At 38.0% G+C, this 12,476-nt stretch overlaps 1 protein-coding gene across 9 annotated transcripts in view; it reads right to left on the bottom strand.

Moving 5' to 3' along the window:
• Nucleotides 1–2,606: 2,606 nt before the first annotated feature.
• The window catches only part of dgkh (diacylglycerol kinase, eta), an 83,166-nt gene continuing 73,296 nt past the window's right edge, over nt 2,607–12,476 (bottom strand). For all 9 annotated transcript variants that reach the window (XM_030427312.1, XM_030427316.1, XM_030427314.1 and 6 more), the window contains one exon: nt 2,607–6,540. In XM_030427312.1, the coding sequence (XP_030283172.1) occupies nt 6,454–6,540 (87 nt within the window). In that variant the 3' untranslated portion in view covers nt 2,607–6,453. The remainder of the gene's footprint in view (nt 6,541–12,476) is intronic.

Below are 12,476 nucleotides of genomic sequence, written 5' to 3'. Positions count from 1 at the left end.
TTTGAAACTATCCAAAATGCATGCAGTTCATCAAGTTTTTGCTCCTTAAGGAAAAGGTTGAGGTGAGTCCTTATTGGTAATTTGTCAAATGGACGTGGAAGGGACCAGTAAGAAACAAGAACATGTTACTACAGATCAAGTGAAAACATGAGAAACCAGAATTACCACCTCGTGGTTGTATGCCTCCGTGCACCAGTCCAGTTGCAGTTTACATCCATGTCTACCCAGAGTCATATAAAATAGCCTTTGTAGTGAAGACTTTGAAGGAACTCAATGAAATATATTAAGTGTAATTCTCGGGTGAAATGAAAGTTGACACGGTTGACATGATTATAGTGAATCATTTCCAGTGAGAAACTTGCTGTCTTCACTGAGAGACTATTTTTAAAGAGGCATTCAGAGAACTGATGGAGAGCTTAATCACATGGTGCAACAACATTGACCCTATATTCAGTATGAGCAAAACAAATTAGCTTGTGCTGGACTATATTTCTGTGTGTCTATTTGTGTGTAAATTCACTATGAGAAACAAAAAAAAGGTTGACACCCAAGGGTAGTGTCACCAAGTCACTATCTCACCAAATGTAAAATGTAATAATAATAATAACAATGATAATAATAATAATAATAATAATAATAATAAAATATTTAATTTGTTAAGCACTTTACATTTAAACAAATCTCAAAGTGCTACAGGAAAAGCAACAATAAGATATAAAACATTAGTAAAAAAAAAAAAACACCTAAAAGTCAAAAGCAACTTAGAGGTCATAGGCTCTGCTAAAAAGGAAAGTTTTAAGTCCTTTTTTAAAACATTCAACAGTCTGTGGTGCCCTCAGGTAGTCAGGGAGGCTGTTCCATAGACGAGGGGCTGCAGAACAGAATGCCCGGTCCCCTAAGGTGCAGAACTTAGTCCTGAGAGTTGGTCGAGCGGAGGGATCGAGATGAGGTTTGGGGTTAGCAGTTCTTTAAGATAGGAGGGGGCGTTGCCATGGACGCACTGGTGAGTGAGGAGGGAGACCTTGTATTGTAATCAATCCTGGCAGAGATGGGAAGCCAATGAAGTGAATGGAGGATGGGTGTGATGTGTTCATACTTTCGCACTCTCATCAGGATCCTAGCAGCACTGTTTTGCACATACTGGAGCCTTTGGATGCTCTTGCTAGGGGTTCTGATGAGTAGTGCATTGCAGTATCCAGCCTGGAAGAGACAAAGGCGTGGATGAGCTTCTCGGCGTCAGGAAAGGAGAGTGAGGGTTGGAGTTTGGCAATATTTCTGAGGTGATGGAAGGAGTTTTTGCAGAGACGTTTGATGTGAGCCTCAAAGGTGAGGTGAGGGTCAAATATGACACCAAGGTTAGTGACGGACATGGAGAGGGGAATGACCTGCCCGGAAAACTTAATGCTGGTTATGGAGGATGACTGGATCTGGTGAGGGGTGCCAACAAGTATGACTTATGTTTTGGAGCTGTTTAACTGCAGGAAGTTGTGCTTCATCCACGCCTTTATCTCCTCCAGACAGGCAGTGATAGTGGATAGTGGTGATGGTGGAAGCAAAGTTGCAGATAGGCGTGTGTCCATTTTTATGTACAGTTGTGTGTCATCTGCATAACAGTGAAATGAGACTCCAAAGCGACTGATGATCTGGCCAAGGGGGAGCTGTAGAGTGTGAAAAGGGTGGGGCCAAGGACTGACCCTTGAGGGACCCCACAGGTGACAGTGTGTGTCCCTGATCTTGCACCTCCAATGGTATATGGTCACAGCTTCACAGAATGAAATAGTGAGAAAAGAGTTACAGCAGAACATTATGACGTCACAGTAAATCTGACCTTTGACCTTTTGGGTATAAAATGTCATTGCTTCATCATTTCATCCGATCAGACAATTGTGTGAAATTTAGTCATAATTAGCGTATGAAGTCTTGAGTTATGGCCAAAAAATGTGTTTTGTGTGGTCACAATGACCTTTGAGCACCAAATTTTAATCACTTCATTGTTGAGTGTTGGAGTGCATATTTGTGCTGAATTTGAAGACAATCTGTCAGAAATATCTTATATCTCTGGATATAATATCCTGAGATCCTGCATTCACAATAATTGGATGGCCTTGGCTAACTCCAACTCAGACTCACAGAAATATTGACTTAAAGCAGGATGAGCTACTGAACACATTTCTAGTTAAAAAATAAATTAATTAAGGAAGGGAGACGAGAGAAAAGCTTCAACAGAAGGGAGGATGTGCAGAGAAATGCTCAGGGATGTGGGTGTTCCAAGAAAACTTCAGATGTCACATATGGCCTACAGTTCAAATGTAGCTATTCAACTTTTGTTTTTGAAGCTTCGTATTGAAATGCTATATAGATTTTTTTTTTTGCTACAGAGAAGACACTTAAAGGGTACAACCGCCCTAAAAGAGGGTTTTGGACAATCAAGTCAATATAACTTATCCACCTGAACAAATACTTACAAATGAACGCAACACTGGGAATTGAAGAGACTTTTTTTCATTTAAGAGGTAGCAAAACTGTTATATCTAGTTTTTATACTGTACACAAACACAGAGATAATTTTCTTGGAAGTGAAATCAAACAAGAATGAGGCAGAAACATACTGCATATGTATTTGGTTTTATTGAAGAAGAGAGATATGAACAGGTAGCCTATTTTAAGGCACCTTAAAAATGTACAACAAAAGCTGAACCATTTATTTATTCAGAATACAAAAATACACATCTCAGTGACTCCAAATTGTAATAAATAGTTAACCATGCATTCTAACCATAAAAAGGCACAGAAAACAGTCACTTAGTAGTCATAAAAATTATTAACTACTTTACCAAAATCATCCAGATAGTAATACAGGTGACAACTGTAACATTATATTCCAAATGTGAAAACACAATACACATCATATCATTTAACCTTAGGCAATAAATATGCAAATACTGTTTATACCTACATATATATTCTTAAAAATTAAAACTGTGCCATTGTAAACATAATGTAAACAAATGAAACTCACTTTTCTCCCATCACTTTAGTAACCATGTCAAAGACTATAGGTTATCCTGTCTTTCTGAGATCCTTGCATGGGGTTTTGTTGGTTTCTGAAAACCAGGCAGTTTACAGCATTATTTACAGACCACTGGAATACACAGCAAGGGAGAAAGGTGGCTACTTCCACTTTGTATGGAAAGGTCAAGCATCCTCTCACCTGGCGTCTGTCTGGGGCCAAAATGCGTGAGATTCAGTGGACGCTACATCCAGAGCTTCTGATTAGCAAAAGGCCAACTATCATCACAAAGTTAACAATGAACTAAATGAATAAAGACTGATTTCCATCCATGAGATTAAATGATCTTCAGTCAGTTGCAATAAAATGGGAACGAATCTCCAATGTTTATAAATTTGCTCATAATATTAACTATCTTTGGCTATGAGTTGCAGGATCAACAATAGTGTGTGATGAAAAAAATCTTGGAAGAGAATGTGATTCATAGGCTGATTGATTTCTGCATGCCTATGAGCAAAAGGACAGCGTACTGAACACAGTAGTCTGACATGACTGATAAGCAACAGCCAAGTGGTACTCTTTGACATAGTCAGGGTCTGTAGATGTTAGATGTAATAGGTCGCCCTCTGTTGGGACAGAAGGGATAGCACATGGCTACTAACAATTCAGCCCCTGATTCATTCCCATTCTATCATTATTTAAGAAACTTGGTCAAAACTTGGCTTACACAATATGATAAACATCATTAATAAATGGTATTTATTTTTAAATGTATAGTTAACATTAGTTCATAGTTATTTCACTGTTAATCTCAATGAAATGCTTTATCAACAATTTATTAAGTAATGATAACGATTTATAATCATCTCTTGCAACTTTATAGTCGCTATCCTAATAAGTACACAGCATTTATTAAAGGGGCTCTATGAAACATTTTATGGCAATTTACGTGTATCAATCACTTTTTTATGGCCATATGTGAGGGGATTGTAATGTTACATGAACAGGGAGACCTATAAGTGTCTATAGGAGCCTCTGAACGATTTGTTGAGGTTCTTAAATTGCTGCTGTGGAAGTCAAATATGAAACATCTGTTGCAACTTTACAAAAGACAATTGCTTAAAAAAGCATTTGATTATTAACAGTGAAATTACTATCAACCAAAGTTAAATTACCCATAAATTAACCAGGTATTAATGATGGATATTGTAAAGTGTTACCAAAACACAGTTTGCCTTGATAATTGGAAGCATTCAGAAATTGTTAAAACAAAAAAGTAGGTTTTTAAACTGATTATTAACAGAACACATATTAGTCTGAAGAATTAAAACCAACAGACAAATTATTATCCAAAGAGGGAAACTAAATGATCAGATATGAAATGATAAAAATTAGTTGGCAATGGTAAAGCATACAATTGCTGATAAAATACAATATGCCACTGTTGTAGTAGACGCACTCAAACACACACAAATACATTGTGATCCATAATACATATTAACACAACAGTCATTTCTGCCCACTCTACTCATTCATTGACACAGTCCTACTTTAGTGTATCATCTTGGAAGCACAGAGGAGCCAAACTGCAAACTAGTGAACCGCTGGAAGAAATTTTTAGTTGGTAAGAAAGAGCAGTCTGTCTACGGGTCTAATTTTTAAAATCTAATCCCCAAATCTTGAGGGGAAGTATAAAAAAAACTCTTTCAAGGTTTTCTCCCCACTGAGAAACATTATGTCAGAAAGCTGCAGAGACAGTATCAAAACAAGAGATAAAATATTGCACCATCATTAGAATACAACAGCATTATCATATACAAGAGATTAGAACCAAATCAACAATACACAATTGTTATGGTGTAATATACACAAATCAAATGTGTAAGCTGTTGACAATGCATGCCATGTCAGCAATCTACAAATGCATTAGACTACAACACTTACAAACATTGTCTGCATACACTGGTATACTGTATATACAGTGCATATGTATATATACACAAACTCAGCATCACATATAGAAATATACCCTGTAATGCCACCAGTCTTAAAAGAAACTAAAGTAAAGAAAAAGTAAAGTCTTATCAACGCCTCACTTACGATTGAAGAAACAAAAAGCTGCACTTGAACAATGCTATGCAGACTGCAGATCAACTGCTCTATAACATATTCAGAACCGATATCTAACACCTATTCTCATTAGTGTTAAATACTGTGATACATTGACTGAAGTTAAAAAGTTGAGGTGAACCGTTAATTCTATGTAATGATATGAGAATTTGCACTTGCATGAAGCAAGAATTTAAAAGTGCTTTTTAAGTATTCCTTAAAAAACCAACAACCCTACAGTATATATGGTTGGCTTTAGACCAACAATTTGACCTCCTTCCTGACTAACATTAATCCTTCATCCCGCTTTAAATGGATTTACGACCTAAGACCTACTGGTTTATTAAATTAAGAGGTGCAATCTGAACAAATCCATCAGGTGATCATGTTTTTTTCTTAGACATTCACTTTGGTACTGATTTTCACATCCACAGAGAACGTGTCAACTTACAGATATTAATTCCACATATTCATACCTCATCAAAAAACTTCTTATGATGTCTACCAATAAAGCACATTTTACATTTTTAAATGACTCAAAATATGGCACTTGACAAAAAATCTTTGACACACCATTGTCATGCAAACAAAATAAATTAAAGCTAGAAAAAAGTCGGATTTAGACCAAAAGGGATGCTTTCAGTAGTAACAAATGGCATCATAATACTAAAGTCATGTAAAACTTGTTCAAGTGTTATTTTGCACACAAAAAAATCAAGACACTAATCATGCAATTAAACATACCTAAAATTGAGCAAGCACAGCATGCGACAGTATCCCACACCTTCCAGATTACCACCTCGTCTGTGATGTTACAAATATATCTTCCCTGTCTGGACTGAGCAGCGGTGCTACTGAAACCCAAAGTTTCCTCGAATGCATCTGCACTTCTGGAAAGTGAGGCAGAGATCCAGCAAACATCACATTTTAATGCATTACCAAACTAAACTGAAACTTAATCCCACACTGATGGAAGTCCTGGTTTAGCTACTAGTTTGTTAAGACAAATCAACTGTCAACAGTATGGTTAGTTGCATACCTGATTGTGTGCTATGAATGGATATTAACTTAGAAATGGCTTTTATTGTGAAAATCCATGACTTCCTTTTGCATTTCCATCAGCTTTCTAAACTCTCATTTTGGCACCAAAGCACAAACAAACACATGAACGTATCTTGTTAACATCACATCACAAAGGCTTTCTAAGAAGATGGATAAAATCCAGCTCTCCTTGAATACCTATCCTCTCCTCCATTGTCTATGGTGCTTCCAAACTGCTCCACTGATGTAAGGGGGATTTTTGTTTCCCCTCTCTGGTAATGTCTGCTTCCAGGTTAGAGGTCAACCATGGAGGCCTTGGCCAGGTCCTTAGTTCCCTGGAGAATTCTCTTCATATGACCCACTTTCGATATCCCCAGATCCTGAGGAGAAACAAGAGTGCAAGTCAAGCTTTATGACCTTTAGGGCGATGCATTTAATGTGATTTAGTAAGTCTGATATGAATTGTATCAATTTAAAACAATAGCCGATAGTACAGTTCGCCAAAAAAAAACTCAGTCATAATCCACTGACCCCCAGACCAATGGAAAGACAAAAGTCCACAAAACGTTTCCCAGATTGCATTTGAATTGTTTTTATTTCACACCCTTGATACGCTGTCAAGCCTGTGCACACAATTTAGATTGGTTTTCAAACATCTTTTGCATAGCAGCTACAGAGACAAGATTTGGCAATATAAAAGGGGGCAAATAACATCTTTTCAAATCAATTTGGGATCTTGGGTTCTCTGGTGACTTGGATTTTGCCATTTTATGTTTTTTTGTTTCAGTTTTTCTGCATTTCAAAACATTTCCCCATCTAATTCAGTTGTTTAGGATAATACTGTCTTTCCTTGAAATGAATCTTGTGGACTACGAAACTGACTTTCCATCAGCATGGGGGTGAGTAGCTAATGACTGAATTTTTCACTTTTGTGTGAACTGTTACCTTGAGTAAAACAACAGCTATTTGGTCATAATGGTTATTCAATATCAAATCGGGAAAGATTAATGTTTTGCTTCCAGTGTCAATGGAGCACACCTGAAAAATTAACTTGACATAAACAAATGGAATAAAAAGATGCTCTATATCATGATTTTTGAAATGTATTTATTTATTTATTTATTTATTTGGCCATTTTGACGGTTTACCAATACCACCAGGCTACCTAATGACATTCTGCTACATTAAGATGATGAACATTGTAAACATACTTAAGCATTTTTGCATTGTCATTGTGAGCATGTTCAAAGTTGGAAACCATAAAGAGATGCATTTAATGTTCATTTATGGTCATGTTTCTGTCCACCTGATGAATGTAAATACAATACTCCCTATCCTGTTAATTGCTCCCCTTTGTTCTCAAGCTTGTTCCTGCGGTGTCTGTCTGCTCATACAACAACAACAAACAAAATGAGCCACTTGCCAACATGCTACTGTATCATGCTCTGTCGACCTGAGAGAAATGGCAAGGTTTGCCAGTGTGCATGACTCTGACTTGACTTGAAGGAACTTTCTGACATTTATAGTCATTTGACTGATTGTTAGTATAAAAATATGGACTATAGCCACTTCTTAAAGTTAACACTAAAAATGTAATCTAGACAAACGACTCCACAGTTGTCACCAAATCATCGATTCAAATGTTTGCCAAATGGCAATTGGTGCATGGAAGTACATAACATCACATTTTCAAACTCTAAACACTGAAATCCAGTGAGCAGGACACACGGAAAAACAGAACTGAATACATCTGTCATTTGAATGAACTAAATCTGCTCTAATTTGCTCGAAAAGCTCGAAAAAGCTCTTGTAGGACGTTGTTGCTCATATCAAGAGGCTGATTGAGAAAATAAGTTATCAGGGCCTTTAATTAAAATGTAATGCCTCAAGTACTACTTTTTTCAGTGTTGTCGAGAAAAAAGATGTCACATGCAGTTATTGCCGTGGTGACCCAGTGCTTTTGGATGAAAGAACAAACTGTGCTAACAGAGTGGTGTAATAATGAGTCCTAAAAACCTGAAATCAGTTCGCACTTTTTTTTTACATCTGGTTCCCTCGTCTCAATTCTTTTATTTGGTTTTCAGCTAAATGTAAGAAAAAAGGTCTGTGGTTACCACAGGCTAAAGATATTTACATGCTTCATTCTACGACATAAAATACATCATTAAATATCCCACAATTTAATCATGGAGCACTTATGTGTCTTAAAAACGGTGGTTGTGTTTAAGTGTCTACATAAATGAGACTAGAGAGGTTGTCGAGGACATTAAACGCCATCAGGCGAACACGGAGACTCATCTACTCACTATTCATCTTTACTGGCGGAACTCTTTGACTTGACTTTGTAACTATTATATTGATCAATTTACAGAAAAAATGTTTGGTAATTGTGTAGTAATCGCTTAGTAGTGGTGACGTTTAAGTCATGCAACTGCCGTGTAGTAAGTATATAGCCAAACATTAGCTTTAGATTTAATTTACGCTTCGAAAATCTCAAAAGTGGTGTTCATCTGTGAAGATGATCTTGCTGAACAAATATACTTGTTTTTGTCTCAGAGGTTATTTTCTACATTAATACAAAGATTCCATGGGTTAGCATACAAAAATATGTCATCCCTACACCTATGGTTAAATGATTTAAAAGGGGGACAAGTTCAAACTGCCCTACATATTTTTCATGAAACTTAATTGATCAACTGTTGTTGATGTTTGTCTTCAACACAGCTGTGCAACACTAACAAGTGCCACTGTGTAAAAATAAGAACAGAACTACATGTGGTAGTTTCACAACATTCAAGTGTTGGTTGCATAACTGAATCAAATGGCATTTGATCTGACATATGTTATCAAAGCTTAAAATTACCCGAAACCCCAATTAAAAAACAGCGATGGAGAGGATACCTTCTGAATTCAGATGAGTCTAACCCCAAAACTAACCCAGATAGCAAAATTGTTGTGGCCCAGATCTGGCCCACACCAGACATATTCATCCAGCTCACATACTGTACTGCCTGTACTGATGGCACTTTTATATTCTCTAGTCACTCCCGTTTCCCAGATCTGAGCCACAAGTGGTGGCCTTTTATATATGGAGGATAATTTTACATGTATCCATAGGAAAAGCTCAAAAATAACAAGATTGATGGCTGAAATTCCATGGCTCACTGTCACACTGTCATAGGTGACTGGGACACTTGTACAAAACAATTGTTAATATTACACCTGCGTTTTTCCTACTATGACAAATCAAAGGTCACTCAGCAAAGTGAAGCTGTTTTGTCAGTGGTAAGCTTAACTGAAAGATTTATGAGTTAAATATATAAATGAATTAAAGAAGCAAAACACTGATGGAGTGAACTGAATTTGCGATTTTGAGAGATTGATGCAGGGCACCTGCAACAGCTGTGCTGTCCCTCATGTGCAAATGACCTGCTTCAAGGAGGCACGCAGCAAGATCCAAGATCAGAAGTTACAGTGTGCCATCAGATTGTCAAAGACACACTCTGTGTTCTCCTGGTAAACTCATTACAATTTATTATGCTGATAAAGGTATCAGCCTTGATTCATTTACTTTGGGCAATCTGCTGAATACTCCAGAGGTGTCACCTTGAACATTGCTTAAAATTATATCCTTCACAGTTAAATAATTTAATTAAGGTTATTTTGATCAGTGATTAATCCGTTGAGTATTTTTGCGATGTATCATTTGGTCTAAAAATGTCGAAAAGAGAGAGGAGCCAAACATTTTCCTGAGCCAAAAGTGTCATAATTGGATTCCTGCTTTTGTCTGACTAATGCAAAATCCAACAATATTCAATGTTCATTAACAGAAGACAAAGACTACCAGAAGGAATTCATATTTTAGAAACTGCAACCAGTGAATTTTGCTTGAAAATGACATGAAATCATCAATTATCAAAATGTTATTAGATTATGAGTTGATTGACTAATTGATTGAGTAATCATTTCAGCAGCTACAATACCTAAGGGATAATGCCCGACGAGACTGGGGTGCTGAAAAGGGGGGGATAAGGGGAAGGATTCTAGGGGCCCATCATTGACAGGGGCCCAGAAAGGCCCCTAATACAATTATAATACTGACAAAAATAATATGACACTAATTTGTTAGTTTATAATCATAAATATGCATCACTTAATGCACTGATAATAACTCTAAGTTTATTTTGGAAACATTTCTCAAATCTATTATTATGGAAAAAAAGATCAATTGAAATTAATGAATAAAGATCATTCTGAAATAAAAACACATAGTCTGTATTTATTTCAGAATGATTTAAATGGTTTAAAAAGCATATAGCCTATAACTTTATTTTGTTTTGTTGAAATTTAGCTATCACTGAAACTGAATTATAAACTCACTGAAATACTATGTTTGGTCAGTAGTTTGGGACTCTCACCCCTTGCTTTGCAGTAGGAAAAGAGGTGAAATTTTCTGGTGCTTGCAGACTAAGTGACTGCTCTCAATCCAATCAGAGAAACTTTAACAATATTAAATCGCAACGACCATAGAGCCTCATTTATGTATTTTTTTCCATCCCAACTCTAATTCCACCATGTACAGTTTTGGAGATAAATTATTATTATTATTATTATTTTTAATAGATTTTTTTTAACAAAATATAAACGTATATAACACACTTAATAAAAACAACAACAAAAACATAATGTAAGACAGCATACAGTTTTTACAAGGAACTGTCATGTTGTTCTTTTCACACATATAAGAAATTATAGTCAAAAATATCATCAAAATGCACAGTTTTATGTAAACAGCATAACAAATTTTCTCCAGCCTTATGGCCGGCTATACAGGGGCCCAGTAATATTTCTTTTCATGGGGCCCAAAATCCCTGGCAGCGCCCCTGCGACGAGGTGTCCATAAACAGGAGTTAATGGACGACGCGGAGCGCGTCGGACAGTTGCCTCCGCGAAGTCCATTAACTTCTGTTTATGGACACCTCGAAGGGCATTATCCCGCTTATACCATGGTCACTTGCCAAAGAAAAGAAATTCGGACCATTAATTTACATTTCCATGCGTTTTACAATCAAAATATAAAGTTTTTCACAAGCCATAACTTAGTTTCCCTGGTAACGCCTGAGGGTTTGACTAATACCTGGAACAATCATTACTCTCCCGTAAGATTCTTATGCAACGGAGACGTTGTTCACTCCTCCAGTAAATAGGACGGATCATAGATACAACTTGGCAACGGGAGATATTCTAGTCCGCTCAGCGATGTGCCAGAAAGCTAGCGCTATGATAGCAAGATTCAAAATCAATAACATTGCACAGCAGGGGCTGGCTCAATTTGCGGGAGCCGCACCCAGCTGCGGCATCTCTGGTGGCACCCCCGGATGCCGCAGCTAGGTGCCGCTAGCAGTCGCTGCAGGTGCCGCTGTTTGCCGGAGGTGCCACTGCATGCCGGGAGGTGCCACTGCGTGCCGGGAGGTGCCAGTGCTTGTGCTACTGCGTGCCGGGAGGTGCCACTGCATGCCAGGAGGTGCCAGTGCTTGTGCCACTGTTTGCCGAGAGGTGCCACTGCTTGTGCCACTACCCGTGACATCTGCCGTGGCATCCAGGAGTGCCAGCAGGGATGTCGCAGCACATGTCACGGCAAATGCCGCTGTTTGGGCGAGATGTCGCGGCAGATGCTGCTGTTTGGTGGAGGTGCCACTGCTTGTGCCGCTACCCGTGACATCTGCCGTGGCATCTAGGAGTGCCAGGAGGGATGTCGCGGCAGATGCAGCTGTTGGGGGGAGATGTCACTGCTTATGCCGCTGTTTAGGTGAGACAAGAGAGTCTGGCTGCCTCCAGCGTGAGGCTGCTTCCCGTACAGACTCCGCTCTCGGACCGCATCCAGCATAGACATATACATAGACGCCTCATTCAGCGTTGGACCGTACGTCGACGTCGCCGCCATATTGGAGGAGGCAGCTCCGCCAATACATAGTCAATGGAGTGAACTTTATAAAGCGCCTTCTACAAAGTGCTATAAGTTAATGCCTCATTTACACATTCACACACGTACGGATACAGGAAACAGAGAGGAACCAAAAACAACGTCTGTAACATCTGTAAAGTCTTATGATTATAAACGTTAACTACTCCTCATATGTTCTGTATACAGGTCCGCACCAAACCATTTTATGATGTTTTTATGAGTGTTTACAGCTGCTAATGTATGTAACGCTGTTACTGTGATGATACATGACAGTTAAATATTTAATCTGTGTCTATAATAACCAGATCCTGACTATGTGAAAATGTGATGTCTGTCTCCCATACTGTCAAC

Source organism: Sparus aurata, chromosome 9 (assembly GCF_900880675.1).
Source record: "Sparus aurata chromosome 9, fSpaAur1.1, whole genome shotgun sequence".
NCBI lineage: Eukaryota > Metazoa > Chordata > Actinopteri > Spariformes > Sparidae > Sparus > Sparus aurata.
Note: the sequence above shows the minus strand (reverse complement) of the source record. Positions and strands in the feature narration are given on the sequence as shown.